At 46.4% G+C, this 27192-nt stretch overlaps 1 protein-coding gene across 13 annotated transcripts in view; it reads left to right on the forward strand.

The window, feature by feature from the left end:
* Positions 1-27192, forward strand: part of GRAMD1B (GRAM domain containing 1B) — a 141661-nt gene that overhangs the window by 83934 nt on the left and 30535 nt on the right. For 4 of the 13 annotated variants that reach the window (XM_055819253.1, XM_027785455.2, XM_055819259.1 and 1 more), the window contains 5 exons: positions 18185-18395; positions 19907-19927; positions 23197-23220; positions 25770-25790; positions 26835-26858. In XM_055819253.1, coding sequence (XP_055675228.1) covers positions 18185-18395; positions 19907-19927; positions 23197-23220; positions 25770-25790; positions 26835-26858 — 301 coding nt within the window. Of the gene's footprint in view, positions 1-997; positions 1107-1282; positions 1302-1543; positions 1567-8854; positions 9137-17601; positions 18102-18184; positions 18396-19906; positions 19928-23196; positions 23221-25769; positions 25791-26834; positions 26859-27192 lie in introns of those variants that run through there. The other 9 variants (XM_055819254.1, XM_055819258.1, XM_055819257.1 and 6 more) reach the window with 9 other exon arrangements.

Here is a 27192-nt window from a genome sequence, read left to right on the forward strand (position 1 = left end):
CACTACTGAGCTCTGCTGCTTTCTTGCTTTCTCAATTCTTTGAATTGCTGGGCATGACTTTGTGTTTTCTGCATTATACCTGTTTGGAGTAGGTACAAAGTCAAGCTAATGTTCTTCATGCTTTACCCAGAAGAGAATCCGTCACAGTCTCTGTTTATTTTTCTTGTGAGACAGGTTTTTGTATGTGTTTTTATATACACTTTCAATATGAGTCACATTGCTACCTTCTCCATTTTATAACCTCTCTGTAGAAGATGGCCTTTCAAAGGGTTTATATTTGGAAATAACCCGTGTGATGTCAAATATTTCTCCTGTTGCTGGCTGTGCTGCCTGCTGTTGTATGAGGGAGGTTAGACGGTTTGTGTTGTGTCTGATAAGGTTTAGAGAAGGGTGCAGAGTCCCTCTAGCTCAGCCAGATGAGGAGTCAGTATGTTTGCAGAAATGACTGAGTTGTCAGAGTGCTTTGTGGGAGTAAGGAAGTTGAATCCTGGGGTAACTGGGATGCTTAGGTCCATGCTGACTGTTCTGCTCCTTTGTCATCACGGAAGTACTCCCTGGTGGTTTTTTACAGTGGGGAATAGAGGGATATTTAATAAAACTCTTCTAAAGTGCCCCTGCAAAAATGTTCGGGATGCCAGGGATGTGCAACAACATGGAGAGGCTGTACCAGGGCAGTAGACAGGTGGGTAAGAGCAGGAGAGGAGAAGTCGTCCTGAAATTTTACAGCTGTCGTCAGTGGATGGAGTGAGGAGCAGGCAGGGTTAACTGAGCTCCAGTGATGTGGGCTCCAGGGCATTCTTAAAGAGACAGTGGGTGCTTTTCTTTCCAGTGGGCAGCAGCCAGTTCAGATGCCAGAGCTGGGTAGCAAGTTGCAAAGGCGGCTTTGTTTCTGCCATGCCAAGCTGTTATCAGAGCAGGGAATCTTTTTGTCAACTACTTTTGAAAGCATAAAATGCATCGGAGCAGTAAGATTCTTGAATGGTTTAATGATCTCTCCCCCCGCAGAATTGCTTCTGTCTGCAGTTTAAATGGTGGTTTCGGAATCGGAGAGCAGAGGAGCAGGGAGGACACGCAGCTGCGCCCCAGGAAATGCGATGTGGTAACAGGTGGCGATGCGATCATTTAGCTCTTCATTTTCCATCTCCCAGGCAGGCAGGAGGACTCCTTCCTGTGGGTGCAGGTTCTTTTGTGTTCCTGCGTGCATTGTGAGGTCAGGCAGTTCCGCAGGAAAAAGGATGCCCTGGCGCAGTGCGGGGCTGCGACCCGGACACGCAGGGTTTGGCTGAGAAAGGTGGTGGAAGGTACGGGGGTGTGGGGGGAGAAGCTGAGCAAGATTCTTATGGAGCAATGTTCTGTCTTCGTGGGAGCAGGGGCTGGACTGAGTAGTAGCTCTTGAGTGTTAGTGAGTCTCTGGGTGAGCCCAGCAGATTACAGGAATCTGAGACCATCCTGGAAGAAAGGTCAAGCAAGGTGAAGAAAGTCAGTCGGTGAGAGTGGGGATGAATCCAGTGTGTGTGAACGGGTATCGGGCTTGGAAATCGGAGGTGGCTCAGGAGGAGGCTGAAGGTAGAGATTGGGGTAGTGCTTTGGGGAAGGCTTTAGGAGGCTGATTTTGGTTGGAATAAAAAGATCGGAACAGTCCAGAGGAGTGGAGAAGCAGGCATTACTGTAACTGGATTATAGGACACAGAAGCCCACGCTGCACCAGCCAGTGCTAGAGAAAGAGATCGGACCCTTTTAGGGTCCTTTTCCTCATCCTTCTCTTCAAAAATCTACTCACAGGTCTGAGCTGTTCCAGCTCAGTACAGTGTGGAGTAGGGAACGGAGGGGTGGTGGTGGCGGTGGTGGAGGGGATTGAAGGAGCGGGGCATGTCTGTACCAGGAGAGCGGCTGCAGCCCCTGGCACCGAGCAGCCGATGTGCATTTTGCTCTCTCCAATGGCGGCCATTGAAGCTTTATCCAGATGTCAGGGAATTCTGTCTTTGTGCTGAGCTTGCATAGGAGCAGCGTATATGAGGGTTGCTGCTCAATTACTGGGAGCGGGGGGGGGGGGGGCGGAATGTGGCTTTCTCATCTTCAGAGTGGTATCCAAAGAACATAATTTGTTTGTGTTGGGTTTGAGGTGAAATTTTGCTGCTGCTTGTCCCCTGGTGGCTATCTTCTCAATGTAACTGGAAGCACAATGGCACGATATTTTACCCTTGTCCTGAAGGGATAAGAAAAGGAATATGCATAGATAATGGAGGCAGTACTGTAAGGATTCCACAGGGACCTGTAATTAATGGGTGATCACCCGTTTCTGTTGTTATTTGTCTTTGTGAGTGTGGTAGTTTTCCCCTGGTCAACCTGTTGTTTTGCTTTTCTCTTCATCCTCTCTTAAACTGGGCACTGAGATCTCGCAGCTGGGCTGCATTCAGACCCTAATGCTTGAAGGTGGCTCCGTGGATTGTGTAGGGTTTGAAATTAGTGCAGCCTCATCATGCCTTTCCCTGCACAGCTGAGGTCTTGCACTGTACGCTTCTCAGGGTGAGGGCCCCGGCTGGCCGCAAGCTGCCCAGCCCTCAGCACAGTGCTATAAAACAAATAAAAATGGGCGTTACTTTTATTAGTGCTTGATCTCAGAGACAGCTGTTAGTGTTACTGATGTGCTTGTTAATCTTCATTTTCAAGTACGCTGACTGCTGTATACGTTATCTGTCAGTGCAGCGCAAGTGCTTCTGGCGTAAAATACGCACCAGCTTATCATCAGTGCAGTAGAACAGAGCATCTAATGGTTTCAGAGGAAAAAAAAGGAGATGGATTTAGTTTTAAGTGGAAGTCAGCAGGGGACTTAAGGATATGTAAGTGTCTTCGTAATATATGATTAGGAATTCAAGACAGAGAGCTTGTGGGAGGTCAGCTCAGCCAGCCTTTTTCACTGCATCATCCCAAGCTGGTTGTTTCCAGGCCAGGAGCTATTACCTGTCCATGATCCATGATGCTTTTGCTTTGAGCTCTCTGCTTATCCGGACCAGGATGCAGTGCGTGCACACCATGTTGGGATGTGATTCTGTTGGTCTCAGCCTACAGGGCAGAGTGGGGCCTACAGAGCAAAACCGACGGGTTCCCCTTGTGCTGTCCTTCTCCTCACTGTCAGCAGTCAGGCTGAATTAAAGAGGGCTAAAACTGCATTCCATAGCCTCATGGATAAAACCGTTTATGAAAGTGATAGCTTTCAGAATCTTGGGCAGTTCCACATGTGATGACAGCAGTTGCTGAAGAAACTGTCTAGAAAGGTACTGGCCATGCAAAACACGCTTGTCCTGTGTGAAGGCTCCAGCTGTCCCTCGGACACTTCACTTGGCGATGCTGAGCCTAACTCCCCGCAGCCTCTTTCCTCACATCACTTCACCTTTTCTGCTTTTGTTTTTCCACGTGCTGATTGTTTCAGCGTGGCGTTGAGGACAACAGGTAGGGCTCAGTTTCCTAGGCGAGGTGGGATCTGCTACTTGTGAATGTCTTTAATTCTGTGTGGTTTCATTTGTGCAATTAAGGAGAGCTAATTAGCTCCTTTTAGTGCAGTCTCCTTGCAGAGGTAGCTGACCTCTTGTTAATCCTGGATTAAGTTCTTATTAAGAACTGGCTCTTTGTGTGTCCCAGTTAAGATGTTGACACTTTGTTCTCTCTCTCCTTGTTCCCCGCCTCCCCCTCTTCCTCCCCATGCCTTTGAGCACATGATTGCCTGCCTCCTCCATCCTCCATCCCCCACTACTGTAGGAATGTAGCAGCTACTGTATCTTGCTCCGTGCTCCATGAAAATGCCATTGTCAGTTCAGAGGGCTCTAAAAAGATTTTTGCTTCATCTGGTACCTGTCTAGGAGACCATTTTCTGTGAGGGAGGAGGAAGAGTTTTGGCAGTGCTTCTTATTGCTTAATAGGGTGAGAATGTGGTGGGGTTTAAAGAGTAGCACCCATTTTGTACGCCAGGGGCTGGAAGGGTGTTCCATGGTCTGAGCACGGGCTAGCAAACAGGACCACATGTCCCAGCCAGAGAACTCGCTCTGTACTATGCTGCGCGTTCAAAAGCTGAGTCCGTACGTTCATGGCCAAAGAGAGTGTTTAGGAGAAAAGCACCTTCTGTGCTCCAGCAATGGTACGAGCGAAAAAAAAAATGAACGCGTGGAAAATACTAATTACCACCCAGATGCGTCAGTTACCCACTAATGCTAATCCTACTTGCAGATCTTGAGGTTGTAGCACTACACTGACTTTTCCCTGAGGACATGCTTTCTTGACATTCCTGATAGTCTTTCTGAAGACATGGCCAGAAGTGCTATGTAAGTCTTAGTGTCCCCTGGTTCTGTTCTGAACTCAGCTGGAAAGTAGAGATGTTGGGGAATAACTGTCTCAACGGCTTTCCGTTTTCAAAAAAGATCCTATTAAAAGTGGACAAAGAATTTTTCAGGGAAGGGGAAATGAGAAACTTTATGTGGTTTCAAATCCAGGTGCTCATTGTTCCCAGCCATTTGCAGACACTTCTAAAGACTGCTGCTTGCTGCTGTATCACCGGTGTGGCTTACGGGGGGGTAAGGTTGCTCTACCTGCATATAGAGTTTATCTCAAACCCACTTGTTGCTCCGTAGACCTGGGCGTTGAGGCACTGGACTGTCCCGTGTGTATCTGTCATCAGTCCCGGTCTTTAATTTCTTGAACAGTGCATTATTTCCTCTCACCTGAGAGATGCAATATGTATGAGTATGCTTGTGTTACGGCTGGGTCTGTGGCACAGCTCAGTCCGGCAGGCAGCAAAGGTACGCCTGGCACTGTCTGCGCGAACGCGAAGGGCCTGCCACAGATAGGCATGCTCTGAATTAGAGCATCCCTGGGCGGGTGCTTGTGGTGAATGACTGTTCACCTTTCTGTAGGGCTTGGTAGTCCCTGTGGCATTCGGGGTGTGACCATGTCGTGCCGTGAATAGCTCAGCAGTTGAGCCCTCCTAAAGCTGTCCTTCATACATGAGATAATGCCCTAGTGCTTGTCCTGATTCTTTTAACATCAGTACCAGGGAGGGCTGAGAGACATACGTGCAAGTAAACCCAGTCGACATAAAATGGGTTCTGCAGCTCTTGAACAAAACCAGGAACTGGTAGCTTTATGTTCAGAAGAGCTTCCTTAAGGGCGCCTAAAGGTCGTCTTCTCAGTGCAGTATTATCCCAGTACTATCATCATGAAACAAGCTGTTTGTAGTGACATGAAGGGCGCTGCACAGACCCAGAAATGTAATGAGAGTATTTGCTCTTCTGAGAGTTCTGGGTTGAATTTTGCCGGTCTGCTGAAGTTTGTAAAGCTATTGAGGCGTTACGTAATTTTTCAAATTACCCATAACTTTGCCTCTTGCACGCCATCCCAGATAAGCCTAAGAAGCTTTTCTCGAAGTAAGTCTTGCATTTTTACTACTGCTCTTACAGCGCTCTTGGAAGCAGAACTTCCGTTTGATTCATCTTCTCTCCTGACAGTCTGAAGAGTGGGTAGGTTTTAAAGTCACGTGTTGAGTCTATCCTACCACTTCATGACCTGCTTTGAGCCTTTGCATGTTCTCCATGGTTCTGAATCTGAAGTAGCCATTATACTGAATTTTGCCAGAGCCTTTGGGTAAGTGTGCCTCTCATGTGAACACTGAAAAATACTATCTCCTTCAAACCTTGACAGTCATTTAGACAAAGCATCCTAAAATTTGTAGAGGCTGAGAATCACACTTCCAGCTATTTTCATACATCTTTGAAAGCCATAAGAAAAAAAAAACACTGAAAGTTTCATAGACTGTAAAACGAAATGGGACCATTCAGATATCTCTTTTAAGTCCTGTCAAATGCAAGGTATAAGACTTGCCTGAACTGATTCTGGTTTGAGGTACAGAACAGTACCTTGTGTAATATTGTTTGCTGCAGGTGGATGATCTAACCTTGAATTAGTTCCAGGGGTTAGTTTTGTTTAGTTCCGAAAATGCATCTCTCTTGTCTAGTCAGAATTTGTCAGGCTTCAGCTTTCGGCACTTGGTACTGTTGCACTTTCACCTTTTACCCAGTATTATCAAATGCTCACCTGGAACACCAGTTTAAAGCTTGCCATTCCTCGACCTCCAGTCTGTGGTGAGTGGATTGAGTGCCACTGCCTTTATTGTTCATCGCTCTTGTCTGAACCCTGTCCAGACATTTAGCTACGTTGTTCACGAGTTGAAACTAGAGACAGTCCTAGACATAGCGTTTCAGTGGGAATTGCCATCCTCAGATGCGGAGGTACCATTGTGTTGGACACAGGGAGTAGGAAAGTTTGTATGTTACATGCCATTTTCTTCAAACATGTTCGGAAATTCACCAGTTCATGAACTTTTGTAAGCACTTGAAACTTGTAATGGTCATGTGAAAATAAAAAGTCAAGGTGCAAGTTACAGTGGCTCTGCTGCTCGGACTGGATAATGAGATTTTGCTGTGTTCTTGGTCATGCCTAGGTTTGTGCTGCTCCAATGTTTTTGGTGAGGCACACAGGACTACTGCATGCAGATTTCTCCAGTTGCAAAACACACTAGATTTACCCATAAACACTGAAATGTGGTCCAATGGATTGAAAAATAAACTTTTGAGGAGAAGGCATTGCAAAATTAAGAGAATTCTGTGTTGGTAGAAGGTCAATATGTGGGAGGACAAGATCGTGTGGGATTTGGCCCGAACTCCTCACTGCCAGTTGTTACTTGCCTTTACAACTTTTCCTGTTAGAGACTGTGCGTTTCCACTTAGCTAGAATACTCCATCCTTACGGGGACTTGCAGATCTAAAACCCATAGTCAGATGTTACTGAGTGAAGCGACAAATATTATTGTCAGCTCTTGTGATTGTGCTTTGGATTAATTTTGCTTGGTACCCTTTGTAAATCTCCAATACTTGTAAAAGTGTAACGACGTAAGAAACGTTCTCGTTTTGATAGAAGTTTCTCCCATGATTGCAGAGGAAACCTTGAGAGCAAAACCTGAACAAATGTGCGCTAATGGAATGAGAGGACTAAAAACCAGGTTTGTTTCTGTGAAATTAGATTTCAGGTGCCAAGTTCATGTTTGGGATGAAAGCTGGTGTGTTTTATGGTGCTGCCAATCATAAGCATCTAAACAGAGAAGGTGAAAAAGGAAGCTTGGTCACAAGATAGACATCACAAATTGACATCAAGCTGATGGATCTCTTAATGGGGCAATGCATTTATTGAATGGTGGTAATATACACAGTAAACCCGTGTACATCTCTGTGTATTCTTTGAGTAATATGAAAAGGGTGATGGTGCAGTTGTACTATCCAGATAAAAGCGTGTATGGTGATAGCATTTTCAATTTAAAATCATGTGCAGCATTTGAAATGCATGGTGGTGTGAGCCTGCTGGAGCACTGATTCTTAAGAGCAGAGCACCTCCTGCTCCCACTGATTGTGATTATAGCGAAATGATGCATAATCAGCCTTTTGGAGAGATGCTCTTTTGGGACGTTAGCATTGAAAGCTGTGACTGATTCTTAGGAGAAGAGAAAATGGTCAGCCCTGTGTATGGAATGGGTAAAACGCAACAAAAGAAAGCAAAACGTGGAGTGACGAGCATTTCCATCACTTCAGGCACAGCACCTTCTGTTATCAGTGGGGAGCAGTAAGTCCCCGAGGGGGTCATTCGCAGCGTCTGAAGGTGGCTGTAGTCAGCCTCCTCACTCAGGTACGCTCTGAATCATGCTCTGGAGCTGCCTGCCTGGCTCAGTTGATACCGCAGGGGACTCTGAAAATAAACACCTGAGGTGGGCGATGTGAATGTAGACTGGAGACTGCTGAGGCACAGAAGTGATACACAGTGTAAATTTTTAAACTACTGTAGCCACACTGGTACAGGAGCTTCTCTGGGTACTCTTTAAGGCTTGTTTCCGCTAGAAATTTATTTCACATTTAAAGCCCTAAGATAACCCAGAGTACTTCCACATGTGGACGCTTGTGCTTCAGATCAAGGGTGTTCACATCAAGTTCTACACTATTTCCTTGGACAGATAAGGCCCTATTTCATATACTGGAAGGAAAAATGCAGGCTAGCTGATTGTTTTGCTCTCTTCTTTTTCATCCTTCAGCCTATGTAATATATATTGTACTGTGAGAGCGCTTGAGAGGGACTGAAACCCTTGTTATTCTAGCATAAAGCTGTCTATGAGCAGGCGTGTGGGGTTATGGTGGTCTGTACATCCCCCAAAGAAGCACTGAGTACTAATGCTACTGGAGGCTTGTAAACTTGGCTTGGTGACGTTTCTTTAAAAATCCCAGGCCTGTTCACGCATGGATGGGCATGAAAAATGAAACCAAATTAGCTTCCTAGATGAAGTAAGCTCAGCTGAGTTGAGGTCACCTTAATTCTGAATGAGTGTGTCCTCACAGTGTTTCATTCAGTTTAGATAATCCACCTTACCAGTTAATTAGGTTTTGTTTTTCCAGGCTGTTCTTGTATTGACATGTTTACAGGTTTTGAAACTTTCTCCCCCACGTAGGAATGGTCCAGCGTGCACACAGGGAGGATGAGTATGGTTATTTTTTTTTTTCTTCCTCCCAGCCTGTCGGACCTTAACCGGTAGGCTTTGCCCAACTTTACGGGCAGCATGTAGGAGTGACAGGTATACCCGGGGGGCCTTGGGGGGGATGGCAGGAGCCCCCCCGCCCCGCGTGTCTGGGGGCTGGTGAAGCCGCGGAGGGGGTTGCATTATGTAAAGGGGCAGCCCACGGGCTGCGTGCGTGCGCGTGCGCGTGTGTGTGCGCGTGCAGCCGCGTGTGTGAAAGGGTGAGGGTGGGGGTGGGGTGGGGGGCGGCCGCGCACACGGCGTGGGGCTGGGGGAGGAGAGCGGCTGAGCCATGGCAGGAGCCCGAGCGGCGTGCCAGGCCGCTGGGAGAGGGGGCTCCGCGTGCCCCTGAGCGGCCCCGGGCACCCCCGCCCCCCCCCTTTCCCTCGGGCAGGGCTCTGGGATGGTGCGGGAGGTGAGCGCCCCCCGCCCCCCCCCCGCCGGCCCCCCCTGCGCTGCCCCGCCACGCGCGAGTGCACGAATGAATGAATGAATTCCTGGCTGCTCCGCGGCGCGCCGGTCCCTAATGGCTACCAGGTTAGTGTGACTGCTGCTCCTCCCGCTGCTGCCTCCCTTCCTCTCCCCTCCGCGGTCTCCGTGCTGCCTGCGGGCTCCGGGTGTGCGTGCACACGTGTGCGTGTGTGTGCGTGCACGTCTGTGCCAGAGGAGCCGCGGGGCTGCGTGTGCGGGGCTCAGCACAGGTTTGCCGAGCAAATCTGCCGTCGGAGACACGCGCTTTCAAGGCAGATTAAACCTGGAGTCCATGTTGGTTGCTGCTGCTGCTCCTTTCTGTTTGGGGGACTCGAAAGCAGACAGCGTGACATCATGTTGCGGAGATGCTTCGTGGCTTTCCCCTTCCACAGGCTGATTCCTTTTCCCCTTGTTCTTCCCCATGCCCGCGCCCTGCCTCTCCTGCAGCGGAATTGCTACAGCAGCCTTTTCGATTGTTTGAAACCACCGATGAGCAAATCTGATGGCTCCCCCCCTCCCAGCTTTCGTTCCCCTCCCCCCTCCCCCTTTTCCCTTTACGCCTGCTGTATCCCCCATCCCCCACCCCCCGGAGGGGCAGTTATTACCCTCATAACATCTGGGGGTGCGGGGAGAGGCGGGAGGGGGCTGGGGTCGGGGGGGGGCTGGCAGTGCGTCACGGCAGGGCAGCTGCTGCGGATCTGCTGTATTTGTTTGCCCATGTGCTCCCTTGCTTTTAAAAGGGCTCGGAGCATGCACACTGACGTCTTGCTTCTGCTTTGCATTCCTCTCTGGGTTTGTCTGTTTGCAGTGATGGGAAGAGGAAAAATTTGTTTTGTGCTGCTTTTCCAGTCTGTCCTCCTGAGTCCATACAGGTGGCTCCCCCCCTCCCCCCCGTTTTCTTTTTTAGCAGGGGAGAGCGGTAGGAAATGAGGACTCATTGCACTGTGCATGTTTATAGGCACTGAGAATCTGATGAATCCCCGTTCCCCCCAAAATTGCTGCTGCTTAAGATTACTGGTGACTAGCATTGCCCTGTCTGTTGTGGAAATCGCTGATTCAGTAAAGAGGGTACATTCCTGTTTCTTTGCTTCATTAAGGCACATGCATCTGAGAATTTTTGAAGCTGGTAGATGTAGGATGGAGCTTTTGGCTCAGTAGGACAGAAGGAAACTTCAAGCCCAATCTCAGAGATGTATTTTACATCAGTGTAATGACTTTGAATGTCAAGGGAAGCCCCCAGCTGCCTGTGCTGCTGAAAACCAGAAGGCTGGATAAAGCAAGAGAGAATATGTCATGTGGAGGGGGACAAGCCTAAACCAGGTCCTCAGGACAAAGGACAGTGTGTGACTCTTGCACTGAGGGTGTCTGGCTCTTCCCAGTATTGGCTGCGGCCCTTGACCTTCTCTGTTTTTAACTTTCAGCTGGATAGTGCTGCTGCATGGTTAGAGCAAAGGGGAGGGTATTGGGGTGAGGGGATGTGAAATTGTTGCATTGTTGTTTTCAGCATGGTAAAGGGATGAAACGTTAAGGGATGAGCAAAAGAAACTGGTTTGATCACAGCTTTGAAGATCACAGCATCTTCCATTAATTTATGAAAGCTGATGCTGATGAGCAGCAGGAGTGAGTGGGAAGGTGTAAAGCTGTAGCTTTGTCTTCTGCTCCTGAGGTATACAATATCCCTGTCCACCCCCGCTTTGTCGCTGATGAGATGTGGTGTGAGGCTTTGTTAGACATTTAATCTGTGGTTTATAAAACCTCTGCCACAAGATTAGAATGTGTTCAGGGGGACACTACCTGTGCTGGGGATGAAGTCCTGGGATGCTCTTAGCCTTGGTAAAGTTATAGCAGGAGATGGGCAGAAAGGGAGAGTGCTTGTGCTCTTCTTGAGGTAACCTGGGAGTTGTATCATGCCTAAGCCCCCATCTAAAAATCGACATGGATCTTTATCACCAGCTCTTTAGTGCTATATTGCATTTATCTCACTCTCCCTTGAAACAATGCTCGTGGGTTGATGCATGACAGCAACGCAGCGTCTCCAAACCATTGAAAGATTTTGATGTTAGCTTGGAAATAATGAGGTTTAAAATAAATGTGCTTGGATTTACTTTAATTTTATATTTTATTCTTTGACCTGGCAAGTTTTCAGACTTTTCTTTGCATCGGAGATGGCTTAAGAACGTCCTTCATTATTATATTTATTTTCTGAACAAGACTTGCAAGCTCTGTTCTACGCCACGTTCCAGGCTCTGAGATTTTGAAGATGGCATCGGATACTGCAGTTCTTGCTGTTAATGATGAGAGCCGTTGGCATTGTGGGGGGAGGAGAGGCAACAAAAGCCCCTGTCTGTTCCTCCTTTGGAAGTACAGCCAGCTATAGACCAAGTGGCCCACAGGTGACCGTGCTGGGGCTGTGTCTGAAGCAGACATGCTGTCAGCTTCAGAGGGATGTGAAATTCTTATTTTGCGTTATTTCCCCTTTATTGCTTCTCAGATTTCATTGTATTATCCGTCATACTTTGTTCCATGTGGTTTGTCGTCCTCTGGAGCAGATGGAATTATATTAATTTGTGAGTGATGGAGGGGTTTAGTGTGTGATTTATAACACGTGTTGGTTCTCTGCAGATTAATGATCCTTTCTAAATTACGACTGTTGCATTATTGGACAGTATTATTAAGATCTGTCTTGTTCTATTTTGAAAACATTTTCCAACTTTTTCTTGGGATTTTTGCAATAACTCCAAGTACGAAGGGAGCGGTGGAGGAATTGTTTGAGGCACAGCACAGTGGGAGTTTCTGTAAGATACCAGACCATTTGTCCATCAGAGTTGATAGTCTGTCTCTAGTGGTAACCAGTATCAGATGATTCAGAGGGAGACAATGACATTGTTAATAATACATTTGACCAACCTTGCAGTGCTGTATGTGGGCAGAAGGCAAATACCTTCGTAATACTTGCAGTGATTTGCTAATCCCCTGAAGCATAATAATTGCATTAATTTTATCTCATGAATATGTAAACATGCTATTGAATGTCATAGGACACCATTCTGTGAAATGTCAAAATAATCAGGGTTAATCTTTGACAGGGATGGACTTCTCTGGTAAAAACTAGTTGTTTAAAAAACATGCAGAAAGTATACTATTCTTGCTATTCTTTTTAGAGCACTTGTCATGAAACACTGCTTGGTTTCTGTACAGTCTTACAGGTGTCATTGATTTTTAATTTAATGCTTTCTTTTTTTTCCTTTTCACTGAGAGATGTAATATAAGTAAGAGCATTTTCTTATTGCTTGTAGAGCAATGGCAAGCCCAGGGAATTGCTTGAGGAGATATGGAGGTTTTCATTCTTGGATTATCAATTTGAAGTGAGTGTAGGTTGGTGGTGATCAAAAGTTGTTACCATCTGCTTGCTGTTTGGTAGACTGCATAATGAGTTTCTGAATCTCATCTTTTTCCACTGATGTCAGACTGTATCACAGAAAAGTATCTCTGTAGGCGTCTGATTAACTGCCTTACTAGCTGTTTCTGAGGAGAATTAACGCTTTTTGTACTACAGCCAGGCTAGAGGTGCCTTCTTGACCTTGTAGCTTTTTCTGCTCTTTTCAAGACTTTATCAGTACAGTTCTGTTTCATGCTTGACGATCTCCTTCATTCTTGTTTAGGAAAGCATGTAAGCACAGGCTTGACTTTGTTTGCACAGCCCGTAGATTTCAGACGTACAGAGTTGAATATGTGCTTGAGTTCCTTGCTTGTTTGGGGACACGGTGCTCAGCACTTTCCAGAATTAAGCCCAGCATTTGCAGTGCTGTTGGTAACCCCAGTTTTGGGCCTTGAAGAACTTCCTGTCGGGTGGGTGCTATGGGCTGCGGGGAGATACGAGCAACTTCAACAGATTTACTCTTGGAAAGCAAGTTCTTTTGAGAACTGTGGTGGACTTTGGAGGCTGCCGTTTTGGTGGCTTTCCAGATCAGGACCTTCTTGAGGAAGCCCACAGGGTTTAGAAATACACTGCAGGGAATGGTGTCATTGATGCCCGAGAGGCTGGTGATCACAACGGAGGTAGGGAGCATTGTGTACCTGAAGCTGCCACTTGCTTAGGTGAGCAGCCCCTGTTGCTACAAATCCTTTGGTACTCTTCGTAACATAGTGATTATTTCTGGCGAAATTTTGATTCGCATCCTGCAACTGGCAGATTCAAATGGATTTACTGTGTGTCATCTTAGTCTGTATCACCACCTGAGAAGAGGACAACAAGGTACTATTGCACAGTGTAGCTGCAGGTGCTGTGACAGTGCTCTTCTGCGAGCTGTTGTGTCTGGAGGATGGCTGCTGGCTATCGGGGCGTGTGTGACTTGGGAAAGACCTGTTGCAGGATGCTTGTCTTAAGCCCAGGGATGGCTGTGTTGTTGCAGCAGACGGAATGATTATTTCGGAAGATCTGGTAGGATGGACAGACTTTCATGTTGATTCAGGACTGCCTGAACGCCATTCATGCAGAATTTATTTAAGAGACTTGAACAGCGTCAGGTTTCTTGTTGAGTTCTCTGTTAAAGCATTGCAAAGAGTCCTCATGGTTCCTTTGTAACTGTAAGAATTCCAAGCTTAGCTTTTGGAGTATAGACCGTAGCCTTTCCCAAAAGCTACTGCTTGCTGAAGTCTCTGTTCACCAGCTGGTCCATATCTTTACAGGAAATACTCTGTTGGAGGCAGAAGTTTGGCCTTTTTGCATCTTGCCTTGTGTCCTTGCTCTGTGGAGAGTCCAGGGTAGGATGTGACTGGGTGGCTTGTCTGTGCATTGCCAAATATTCATTGTTTTTCCACCACCTAAAGAAAAGCTCAGTTCTTCACTATGCTGCTCCAGATACCGAGGCTTGTCCTTCATGCGACTGAACAGACTTTGGCCTCTTCCTGGCTGTGTCACACTTGCTCGTGTTATTTTTACTGCAGCTCCAATCGTAGGACAAGGTGTTTCTCATAGGCACAGTATGAACATAAACCAAGACGATGTACTCTGCCTTCTGTGCTTTCATATACTCTGTGCAGGGGCTTCACCTAGGAGCAAGGGGCTGCTGCTTAGGTGGGATTATTTGTGTTCTGTCCCTGACTTCATCTGTTGTGTCTACTAAAGGCTGCGCCGCAGGGGCATGTGAGGCCCTGAATGCACTCTGGTCAATTAAGTCTGTAAAGCATTATTTATTACTATTATTTTTTTTTCAAAGTGGGTCAAGCCGTTTTGGCATTTCAGGCGTTGATTCCTGGTTCAATTGCAGGCCTCGGTCACTATGGCAACCGCAGAAAGCGTTCGTCATGGCTGTGCCTTGGGTCGGATTCAAACCTCGAGACTGAGCAGGAGCAGCGAGGGTTTTGAGGGGCTCGGGGCAGGGGGGGCGCGGGATGGAGCTGCAGGCCTGGGGGGTTGTGCCCCTCCTCGCTGCGGTAGAGGTGAAAGGCTGAACAAACAGACTCGTCGTGTTCTTCACTGTGTGCACACCCGTGGGGTCCTTCGTGTGAGAAACACTCGCCACTGCCCCGTCATCGGGTGGTGTGAGGTGGATTCAGACCTCCCGAGTTTGATCGGTTCTTTGCCACTCGCTTAAGGGAGAGCCCGAGAAGGCGCCCCTGAAGTGATCTTGTTTTCCTTCTCTCTGCAAAGGCGATAATCCATACGTACTTAACACAATGTGTATGTATGGCTTTAGTTTTCTAAAGCGTGCCAGAGATGCGAAGTGACTGGGAAATGAACTTGGTGGCCAGAGTTTGCCTGAGATGGCACCAAAACATGCGGTTGCGGTAGCGTGAACTGAGCCTGGACACACACACGCAGGTTTAAAGCTAGTTAGTGTTGCTGCTGCTCCTGTGTAGCTGCGGCAGTGTGGGTTACCCAACTGTGACTGAAAAACCCACCTGAGGAGCTTTGTAAGACCGTGGGTGATGAGCTTGAATTGGCCTCCGCAGCTGCGCGCTGCTTGGCAGGACCTGTACGAGATGTGTTAAGGCAGTTCTGGTGTGTGTGCTCAGTGTGAAGACTGAGAATGTATCTTCAGTGCCTGTGTGTGCGTGAGCCTATATTGGAACCAGTATTAATGTGTTTATTGTAGTCCACAAAAGGCAAAGTTTGTGGTTTCTCATATGACTACAGTTTAAGTAAAAGAGTAACAAAGGTTTTAGCAGGTTTAATCTGAATTTCACATGCGTGTGGTGCAGCTATACTCTGGTTTTGAACGGGTTATTTTGTGTTTTACTTTAGGAGCAGTATAAACTCAGTGCTCCTTTGTAACTGGAACTTGAGAGCAAGCAGAACCTTGACAGAATTTGACTTGGTCTTTATAGAGTTGCTTGAAGCTGAAACTCAGAATGAAACTTGTGAGTATGAGCTCTCCCATGAACTGAAAATGAGAAGGAGGTTGTGCGCGGTAAACTTGGGTTTCATAGAGCTGTAGAGGAAAACCACGTATGTCTGTTCAAACAAGTTTAGTGATGTGTGACTTGGGAACATTGGCTTTGAATTCTTGCCTTGTATTTCTGGGGACCTCTCATATAAACCAGTTCATGTTGAATCAAGCTTGCTGGGGGCAAGATTTAGGAAATTTGATGTAATGTCAGATAAGCATAACGCAGCATGAGCAGGAGCAATACAGCCTCAGAATTTGGGGTTCTTAACTGTAGAAATGGCAATTCAAAACCATTTCCATCTCTGGAAGCATTGCTGATGAGCTTAAGTCTCGGTCCTGTTTGCACAGCACCTTCTGCACATGCATGTAGTTGCTGACTTCGGTTGGTACCCTAGATGCAGCTATGCTGGGTTGTTCAAAAAGTGTGTACATCTCGAGCTTAGGCAGAGGCAGGAGCAGCAGGAGGACAGAAAAGGTGAAATACCCATTTTAACTGGGTCAGCTGGATGTCTGTAAAGAAACTCAATACTTTTGTACATTTCAATAAGCTGGAAAAACCCTGATAGTTTTACTTCATGATACGCCTAAACTGTTGCAGGTAATGCTGCTGGGAGAACGGTCCAGATTGTCTTTTGTTTCAGATACGATTCAGAGGGATTAAAGCTTGAATATTGCTACAGTTGTGCTCTACGTGTGGTTATATTCAGTGTTCCTGTGTCTTGACCAGGAAGGGAGGACCCTATTGGCATATTTCACTCATGAGATGTGCCATTCTTAGGTGTGAACTGTGAAGAAACAAGCTAAATGAGGGAAATTACTCTGCCGGTCTTCACACTGGAGCTAACTTGCAGTTTAGGTGGCATTTGAACAAGTAGGTTTTTATTATTATGTATCTATATGGTTCTCAGTCTGTTAAGTAGAAATAGGTAATGGAGCGGAGTCTGTAATTTAATCCATCTTGCTTGCTGCTTACAGAACATTTTGCAAACCCGTTTTCTCCAGCCTGTTCGTTATCTGCATGAACTTCCACACTTCATATTCTTGAAAGTACCTTCTAAGAATTTTCTGCAAAGTGTCATGCTGCTGTTCTTGCCAATTGCAAGCTCCTTGCATGTCCAAGTATGAAATTTGATTCTGTTAATGTTTGCACAAGTGACTTTGTTGTATGCTTTCCGCAGATTGTTTAGGGAAGGTTTCATCACTTGTGCTTTAACAGAAGCAGTGAGCAAATAGAGGATAACTTATGAGGCCAGTTCTTCCAGTACTAAACCAAACTAAACGAAACCTGGTAACTACTGGAGGAGCGTTTATTTTATCTACCTGTATCTGCTAACTAACATCTGTAAAATATTTTAGGCATCCCCAGAAGTAAGAGGTCAATATGATTTTTATCTGAAAATTAATGAAGCCTCAGGTGTGAATTCAACTTTTCTAGATTTTCAGAAAGGAAACAATCCATTTTAACTACCTCATTGTACCTTGCATTGTGAGAAGCAAACTTCAGTTTGCTATATATAATTGGGCTTAAATGATAACCTGTGAGAGTTTGATTGTACTGGCTTCTTTAATTGAGTCCCTTACAGCTGTTAATTCCCTTTTTCTATTGCTCACTCTTCTGCCGCTCCGATGTGGTCTGCTTTATAATGCTGAGAAGATAACAGGGTGCCTTAACAGCTCAGCAGGGCAGAGTTAGCACCAAGTTCATCAGCCCAGGTTCCACTGTAACCTGCGGGTTGCAGAGTTCAGCCGTGGCTGAAAAGGCCTCGGAGATGTTTGGGCCGGTCATAAATAGATTTGGCTGCTGAAGGAAATGAGTTACGTGGGGAAAAATGGATGTAGCGCATGGTATTTTGAGGAGTCTGGCAGGAAGAAGCAGCATCAAAAGAGAAGGGACAATGAGGAAATCGGAGTTTTCCTGTTCTGTATAAATGTGTAACTAGCTTTCTGATTTCAGTGTTACCTTCAGCAAATGCGCTATGGGATGAGAAGTTCCATTTCCCTAAATGTTTCATAATTTCTGTAAAAGTCTGAAAGGTCTTGCTTTTCTCCATTTTGCAAGGGAAACTTTTTTTTTTTTTAAATCATGAAAGCTTTTACATTAGAGCAAAACATTTTCATGCCCAACTCTTAACGGGTGTGAGAAAGGATGGTTTGATGCAGGAAATCATGACTGCATTGTCTGTCATCATGACTTCCCTCCTAGTGCCCCCTCGTTTTTGATGATCTTTAATGGAGTGTTTCCTTAAAAGATATTCTGGTTTTGTGCATCCTGTTGAGAATAGTTACACTTGCTGAAATAAAATAAAGAAGGGGCAGAGTGGGACTGTATCGAGAACATGCTGACATCTCCCTCATTCTGGAGTGCAAGTGTAGGTTTTCTAAGCTCAGGTCATCATTTTAAACTCTCAGAGTTGACAGGAGACAATGAGTTCATTCTCGTAGGCATTTCATCTGTGGTCAGATGAATTGAAGAGTGGGTGGAGAAAGACACTGGCAGGCCGTTGTAGTTTCCTCTGCCGCTGGTAAATTGTAACTGTCTACAGCCTAATTTTACTGGGGACGTAAGTCCCAAGTGTGGCATTGGGTGCATTGCTTCAGGAGGTCAGATTTGTCTGCTGTGCTAGTGGAGAAATCTGCAGGTAATGCACCGCCTGAAGGCATGGGTACAGTTGCTTTCTGTTTGAGTTGAAGATGATTAACTTGCTCTTCCTTTCTTTTGCAGTACTGCCAGTAACTCAAACCGCAGCACGCCTGCCTGCTCCCCAATCCTGCGCAAACGCTCCCGGTCCCCGACACCGCAGGACTCCCAAGGAGACGCCATGGTGGAAAAAGGCTCAGACCACTCGTCAGACAAATCCCCTTCCACGCCGGAGCAGGGTGTACAGCGTAGCTGTTCCTCTCAGTCAGGACGCAGTGGGGCCAAGAACTCCAAGGTGAGAAGCAAGCAAATTACTTTGGCCAAGATGCGCACGTGTCCCCAGTTCTAAACTCTCTTAATGCAGTATGCTAGCTTTGTCTTGTGCCTTTTTTCTCTGGCTAACTTTCCTTCTTCCTCCCCTGTCATACCTGTGAAAATTCTCCCTAGCTGGGAGCCGTTTGCGTAGGTCAGACTTCAGCACAACCCTGTCATCCTTTCAGTGACCTGAGTCCATGAGTTGCTGATGGCTTGCACTGCAGTTCCACAGGGGCTCATGTAGGCTAAACTTTTTGCAGTCAAGGCCCCGTTTTCTTGGGAGGTTCTGTGGTTTGGAGAAAGACCTTGAGAAGCAGCTGTTGTGATTACTTTTTATCATCTGGATCATGGAGGGTCATGGAATAAATAGAAGTTCCTCTGTGCAGACAGCCTGTGAAGGGCCCGTGCATTTCTCCAGTCCTGTCTAAGCCCTGTGTTGAGATGAGGTTCGAGTTGCACAGAATTGATTTGCCAATCCTCTGCACATTGCCTCCAGTCGGTGCAGTGTTACGACTGTTTTGGCCAGGGTAGATGATATTTTCCCTAGAAAGGTATTTTTTGTCTTTTGACCGTATTAGAAAGAGCCTTGTCTTTGTTGTACTGAGGAAGAGGGTTTCAGGTTTGGTGACTCTTGATTTTCTGTGAGCAGTGGGGCCTGGTGAAACACACACGAGGGCCTTGGGAGCCAAACGTAACCTTTGATTATAACCCCAGTGTCCATGGTGTATCGTAAGATAGCTGTCAGGAGCACTTGTGTTTGTCCAGGTTTTTGAAGTGAAATATTTCAGCCTCAATAACTTCAGTGGTGACGCAGGCGTAACTCAGAAATGAGTTGTTAGATCTCTGCCCGATTTATTGCTGAATTGTCACGTACACAAAAGTCTACCCACTCCCCTTTGTGGTGACTGTCAGCAGGGAAAATAGGATTCACTGGGCTGAACTGATGTGTCGCCACTGAACGGGGGTGTATGTGAGTTTAAAAGAGGGGGACGAAGGGGTTTTTCAAGATGAATCATTTCAGACTCATCATTTCTGAGGTGGCCCTTGAGGTCAGACTTGATTCCTATTTACACAGGAACCTACAAATGCCACCTAGGACAGCAGGACTGGGTGACACCCGCATGCATTGTGGAGCCAGCAGTCTGTCCCCAAAAGCGCGCCGTGCGGACGGAGGCAGGCGGGATGCACGGCACGCTGTGTTTATAGCCACGCCGGGGGATGCTCTGTCAGGGGAGCGGTGCCCTTGGTAGGGGGGATTACATTGCCCTGGGTCATGGAGTGCTGTGATTTAAGGCCACGGGAGTGTGATTTTTACCAACATCGTGACTACTAAAGCTTGGCTTTAATTATTGGTAATTTTCCCAAGGAAGGGGGGGGATGTAATGCTTTCTGTTGGGTTTGTGGGTTTTCCTTCTCTTGATTTGTGAGGTAATTTTTCTTCTTTCCTTAATTTCTCTCTTTTCATTCCTGCATGCTTTCTCTCCGATTAAGTCACACAAGCGCCTCTCCAAAGTAAGCCTTCTTTTTTCTCTCCTGTCCCCCACTGTAGAATTGTTTCATCACTGAGAAACCCTCCCTGTGGTACTGAGCGGTGACCCCAGTAAGGCATTCTCCTGGTGCGGCTGTGAGAATGTCAGCAAGAGCTCGGCTCGATGCCTGTAGCTGAGAAGCTGGTTTCACTTATGTCACTGGGATCTCATTAATATTTGCTCACATGGTGTGAGAACTGGCCTGTTCATCACACTCCTTAATTACTTCCACCTAATTTTAGCTTTTAAGGTTTGCTTTCCCTCTCCCTCCCTTGAAGCGAGCTGCTCTCTTTGCCAGGGAGAAACCTGCTGGCTTTGGTAGGCTGAACAGGACCATAATTCCTTCTCTTTTTCTCTCTTCTTACTTTATGCCTTTTAGAAACAAGAGTTGATCTCCATAACTTCTCGCCTGCTTTTTTATGATGAATAGTAGTTTTGTGGCCAGTGATCTCAGATTACTGCCCTTGCACGCTTTCCCGTGTGATGTAAATATTAAAGATCAGTGATTTCAAATGAACCCAGCTTAAACCTGTTAGAACAGACCTGTCCCAAATGAATTGTGAGAATTCATGGGCTCGCTCTGAAAGGTAGTAAGTAGAAGATCCCTCTGTGGGTGCTTGGATTGGAGATAAGATCATTTGAGATTTGATCTCACATCTCTATGCTACCCTCAGAAGAGTGTAAAAATCAGAAATGCAGATGGGATGCTTATTGGACAAAGTGCCAGGCTGTTGGCTTTTCCACATGTATACAAGTAAAGTTGAAACCAGAATGGCTTGGATGGCTTCATAATCCATGAAATCAGTGCCTTGGCTTTTCCCTGGTTGATGGCTTAGATTTCCTTCTAGGCAAGTACTCAGAGAGCAGTGAAGTCTACAGTGCTGGCTTACCATGTTCCTGTGGTCATAATGCCTCTTGTAACCAGCCTGATCTTGCATGATAGCTGGTGTCTGCTGGAAACTTCTTTATTGTTTTTTTTTTTTTTAGACAGATTGTCTTGTGCTTGGTATCTGTAGCTTGGATAACTGCAAAGGAGGACTGTGGGACTGATGTCTCAGGTGAGGTGTGAGAGAAGTTTTATGGAAAATGCAGGTCTGGAGTAGCAGAGTCCTGAAAGGGTTTCTGGTGAGTAGAGGTGTGTGTGTCAGGACAGGTCGTGGTTAGGCTGTGGTAAGCTGGAGGCGGTTTAGCTAAGCTATGGAGAGGTTTGTTAGGAGAGAGACTGGTGGGAAGGACCTGGGTGGAGAGCAACGTATGTGTAAAAGGTATGTGTAGTGGTACTGCGATGTGCTTGCAGCCAGCCCCTTGCTTTTCTGAGAGAGAAAAAAAGCCACCAACTTCAAGACAGTTAGAGAAACGAGGGAAGTGGACCTCAGGATGAGTTCTGGTGCAAGGAAGCCGATGCACAGAGGGAAGGGGATCCCGGGCATGACCTCTGCCAGCCTGCATCAGAGACCTGGTCACCCGCGGTCTGTGCAGAGGGTGAGCCTCAAGCGGTGTGAAGGCTGAATCTGTTTTCTGCGCTCCACAAGATGGCTTTCTCTGGTACAAGTGAGGGAACTCAGGCTAGTACGCCCCCTGATTCTCCCCACACGTGGTGATGGTATGTGTTGCAGCCAGGGAGACTTTAGGAACAAATAACTTCAGGACAAAGATTTTAAAATCTCCTTTCTTCTCCTCTCCCCACCCATCTTCTGCAAGAAGAACGGTCGGATTTTCCAACCTGTCTTGCTAATGAAATGAAACAGCTTGAGCCCATGAGTTTGATGCTGTGTTTATACAATTGCTGACAGATCTGCTTGAAGTCCCCTGCCCTCTTTGTCTGGTGCGTGAGTGGTCGTGCTGCGGCGTTGCCGTCAGAGGGCGCTCTTCACCAGGAGTTTTTAAGCACTGGATGACACCTGTAGGAAATCTTCTGGAGCTTCTTTTCCACCAGCGTGGCATGGACCGAACCCCCTGTAGACTTGTCTCAGCCTTAGGCTTTTACTGGCAAACACTACTGCTTCTGGGACAGCTTTCTGTACTCAGAAAAAAAAAACCCCTTTTTGCTAGCAGCCAACAGATGAAATACAGATTAACTGCTTTGCTCTTGCCCAAGGGTAAAAGTGATTTCCTCTCTGTTGCAAATCCTTCAGATTTTCCCCACTGTCTATAGCTAATAATGAATGCTGAGGACAAACACCAGGCTAGGGGAAAACACGAATTTTGATACAGGCCCTGGAGCTTGTAGAGCAGTTTAGGTCGGAGGGGATCTCTGAAGGTCTCTCGCCCAAAGCCCTGATGCAGTTAGGGTGGGCTGCTCTAAAGTCTTGGCCAGCCACATTTCGCAGACCTCCGAGACTGGAAATCCCACAGCCTTGTCGGGCCCCTGCTCCAGTGCTTAACCACTCTTGTTGTGAACAGGCTTTTTCCTTCGATCTGAATAGAATTTCCCTTACTGCAGCTTATGACTGTGGCACCCTGTCCTTTCGGTGTGCGATTATGAGAAGAGTTTGGCCGTGTCTTCTCATTTACCCCTCCCATTGGGTGGTGTAATCCCCTTTTAGGTAGTAGGTCATGAAATTCTGGTGGTTTGGGACTGGGGTGAGGGATTTGGGAATAAATGTCATCAATTTCTTTGAGTTATTTGGCCAAGGGCATTTAGAAGCCGGGCGATTAGTATAGATTTTGGAAGTACACAGGTCAGGAAAAAGGGCTCTGGAATCTGTTCCGAGCTCTGCCCTCACCCTGGTTCTCTGCCTCTGTTGTAAAATGGCTTTAGGGATACTTCTAGAGTTCTAGGGCATGTCATTATTCACTTGGCAAAAGGTTTCCATTTCCCTGAAAGCAACAGTAAGTAGGAGTGAGTTGTGATCCTGCTCCCAGTAATGCTGAAAGCTGGAAACTTCTGTTGGCATCAGGTTAGTAGGCTGAACGTCATATGCGTGATCCACTGCTTCCCATCTGCACTGTAAAGCTCTAGTCTTCCATAGCAGTATATACAAATATGAGCTCATTAACCCATGAAGATTTAGAGGCAACGCTATATTAATTAAAGGCTCAGAGAAAATAGCCCATTTTTTTGCCTTCCTCAAGTTCTCTGAAATTCTTTCTGGTTACATCCGCCATGTAACTATGAACTCGGGTATTTGCTCCTGTAGTATCGTCTCTGCAAATCAGTTACATCTTTTCCACTTCTGTGTGCAACTCCATTCCTCTGTTACTTATTTATTTTCTTTTTTCAGTTCTAATGTTTATGGTTTCTTTTTCCAGTATGACAGACTTAACCTGCTCAAAGTAAGAATGTTTTTCCTTTTTCTTTTTCTCCTTCATTATACCGTCTCTTGATTTTCACAGTTCACATCCCCTTATATTCTGACTCTCAGTGAGTTTAAAAAAAAGAAAAGGTAAATAAAATTGAAGGTAGATTAAGGATGTGGGTAGTCTCCTTTCTCTTTGGGCTTGCTGTAGTCAGTTTTACCTGCAAAATGGGGGCTGCGGGAAGGAATCTTCTTATATTTAGAACACTTGGTGGAGGCAAAGGATGAACCTTGGCTGTCAGTATAATTGTGTGGAAGAGCTTAAGGAAGGAGGAGCTGCCGAGCTCCTTTCCAGAGGAGCTGTGGTTTGGTTTGGAGAAATTCAAATGTGAAGGGAGAAAAAAAGAGTTACTGCAATTAGCAGCAGAGGGGAATGAAGTCCTGTTGCAGTGTGCTGACACCACAGCATATGCACCCTGATTTAGAAGACACAGTGACAGTAATGTCTCTATTTTATCTATGCCAATTATAGTTTGATTATGAATTTTTTTCCTCAGGATTTTTTGAGTTATGCCTTTGCTCATTAAGGCAGACAGATGGCAAAACAAATCTGCAGGAAAATCACTCCATCTTAGACCCTGTGCTCCTGAGGACAAGGTGGTGTGTACATGGTTTAAGATTAATTCCCCTGTTGTTTTTTTTTTTTTAGTATAGGCTGAATTGTATAAGCCCTTTTTTCATGTCCTACTTGCAGCGAGGGCTGACTTCAGCCAGACCCTTTATGAATGGAGGGTATGGCCCAGTATGGAAAAGTGTAGGAAGTACAAAGAAGTTCCTCTGGTTAGTTGATGAGCCTTGCTGTGTATTCAGTTCTTCAGTTCCTATCCTTTCCTCAGGGTTTCAGGAAAGGCCTTGGGAATGTTCCTGTTTTTAATGTCAAACTTCTGTATTTTGGCATAAACTATGATACCGTGGGGTTTTCCATTAGAGACCAGTGTAGCGAAACTGGCAGAAATGCCCAAAGTTGCAAGGGATCCTTCAGATATGTTGGCTCCGTGAACAAGACCCAGATGCCTGTAAGGTTGTCTGCTGGAGCGGCACACAGGGAGCACTGGAAACTGAAAGCAGGAAGGTCTAGGGAAAGAACAGTGTGAGCACCTCCATGTCTTCATAGAAATCTCTGGTCCAGTTAAGGCTTTGCACTGACTTTTTTCCTTTGGTAAACATCCTGTACGTCCTTGGTCCTGTCGTGGGCTATCCCAGTGCAGGTACTTTCTGTGTTTTGGTGAATGTGAACTTAACTCTCTGCGGGAAACTTCCGCAGGCTCTGTTACAAGTTGGAGAACAGTATGTTTTCCTTCGTGTTCCAAACTGGGTATAAAACTGTGAAAAATACTCCCAGTCCAAGGTCAGAAGCAAGATGACTTTAAAGAAAGAAATGCAGTGAAATATTGCTTCAGTCCTTGTCTGTTAGCCTCGGCTCCCCCAAGTGTGATGTAGAGATGCCGTTGCTGGTTGGGAGAGGGGGACGGACACAGCTGTGTGGCTGTCAACACACAACGTGCCCGGCAATGTGCACTGTGGCTGACCACTGTTGGTGGTGAAAGGCTACGGTGCCCCCCGGCTTCGTAGCCCGAAGGTAAATCCACCCTGAACTGGGGGATGCCTGTACGTTCTGTGAGTTCTGCCCAGTGTCCTGACCTCGGAAAGCCAGCCTGACCGCAGCGGGACTGTGAAGCTTCTTTCTTCCTGCCTCTGCAGATAAATCTCACCTCCAGCCGAAAATTGCCAAGTGTGACTTTCCAAGCTGAGCTAGCTTTTTCATACGCTCCAGTGTGACATGTGGCCTGTCCTCCCAACCCATCTGAAAAGCCATGATAAGGACAAAAAAAAATAAAATCACATGTGCAGATGATGCAAAACACTGTGCACTGAAATTCTGAAGAAACCCCAGTGTTTTTTTTTTGGGTTGTCTTTTTTGTTTGTTTGTTTGGTTTGTTTTTTTGGGTTTTTTTTTCTTAGCTTTTCTAGCAATTTTCTTCAGCAGTTTTCCTGGCTTTGTGTATGTCTCCCTTTAAAAGTACTATTGAAAACTTTGCCCGATGGCTTTTGTGAGTAAAGTTGTGTCCCTGCCTCCTAACAGTTCTTCAAGGGCTTATTTGCACAGGGTCTATTCAATGCAATGTGATTTTTGCAACCTAGCCAGCAGGCGTGGAAGAATGAAGCCTCTAGTAAGAGAAGTGCTGGCAATACGATGATTATTTGCTCCTCTGTTGCTAGTGGGCGCTGCCGTTCTGCAAAAATGATTCCAGCATGCATGCGTGAGTTTGTGTGTGTGCGTGCATGTGGACATGCACACGTTAGCCTGATTTGTTTCCAATTATGGACTCGTGCTTCTGGATTTGTTCTTTGTTCCTGTAACTGGAAATAACTGTGTTAGACCACAGTGTGAAATTCATTGAAATCATCAGTTTAATCCCACTTTCACTTCACTAATTATACAAACCAGATTGGACCTAGTTTCTCTGTCCATCTTTCTAAGATCTCTGTGCTAACTAATGCTTCTCTTTTATTTTGTCCTTACAGAAAAGCCAGAGTTGGTATAATGTAAGTACTCCAGTTTCTCTTGTCCCTGGGTGAATATGGGCTGGGTACCTGGGTGGGGGGAAGATGCAAAGGGGCTCTGCAGTGGCACTGGGGCATAGCGGCCATTTCCAAAAAGAGGAGACAGAAATGGCTTAGAACTGGCGAAGGAGGACTGACGTCCTGAGGAAAAGGATGCCAGAGACAGAGGGTAAAAGCTTTGTCTTTTCAGTCACTCCTCCGATGCTCCCCACATCCTGTACCTTTTGGTTTCCCAGCAGAGTTGGTGTTGATGTGGTGACAAACAGCTGCCACCGTGCAAACCCTTTGCATCTCTCAGGGTGGTGTGGGGTGAGAGAGGAATCCTTTTCTGATGACCTCACAGAAACACAAACCATCTCCTTGCTTCTGCCTTGATCTTCCTTTCGTTCTGCAAGCACGAGCGGTAGTGTTTTCGGTACAAAGCTGGTGGTGTGCAAATTGCCACAGTTGGTGTCACTTTTGCACAGTTGAACCCCCACCCCTTGAGCGCTTTGAAGTAGATAGCAGGCAAATGCAGCAGCCGTTCGCTGTTGAGCAACAGCTCCTACCTTACTGCAGCCTGAGGTGTCAGAACCAGTGATTTTGGCTGATAAACAGCGTGGTCAGCTTTGACAGAGGCATGAGGGGCAGACTGACTTCCTTGCTTTGTATAATCAGCACCGAGGAAAATCAGCAAGGAGAGGAAAAGAGGCGCTCTCGGAAGCGGAGAGCAGCATAGCGGCAATGGTATTAAGAATTAAGTATAAACCACGGTAGGCCCGGCTAGCGGAGAAGTGGCGGATGAAGGAACGTGGCGTGAGGCAGTTTGGGCAGATGCACAGGCCCAACCAGGCTGCTGCAAAAATCTGTGACCATGGCTAAAGGTGCCTTTTGCTGTTACGTGAGAGCTGCTTCTGCCTGTAGCTGCTGAGATCCATACCCTGCTGCATGACGCTCTGCTGTGCTCTGCTTCTGTGGGTCGCTGTGTTTCTGTGTCCTCTCTATCTTATCTTTCTGTTCTCTTGTTTTTCCTCCATATATTTTCAGCATGAGAGACAGTACATCCGGAGAGTAAGCACTGGCTGCATTTTTTGTGGTTTCCCCCCTAATTGCTGTCCTTTAGAAAATAAAACTAAACCAAATCATGTTCTAGTTAGTTAGGGACATTCTGGCCAGATGAAAGCAGCAATGTGGAAATACAGATGGGCTGCAAACCCCAGGAAGGCAGTCGATCCTATTTGGCAGTATTACTGCCATTAAAAATTCGCTAATGCATCTCCTTGATATAGTTTCCCTTCTTTGCCAACGCCTTCCAGGCAGGATTTTTCTGGCATTTGAGTCCTTCTGATTCTTCTGTTACTTTCCATGCCGAGAACAGCTCTAGAAATGAATCTGTGGAGGCTTT

This window comes from Falco peregrinus, chromosome 15 (assembly GCF_023634155.1).
Source record: "Falco peregrinus isolate bFalPer1 chromosome 15, bFalPer1.pri, whole genome shotgun sequence".
In the NCBI taxonomy this organism is placed as follows: Eukaryota; Metazoa; Chordata; class Aves; order Falconiformes; family Falconidae; genus Falco; species Falco peregrinus.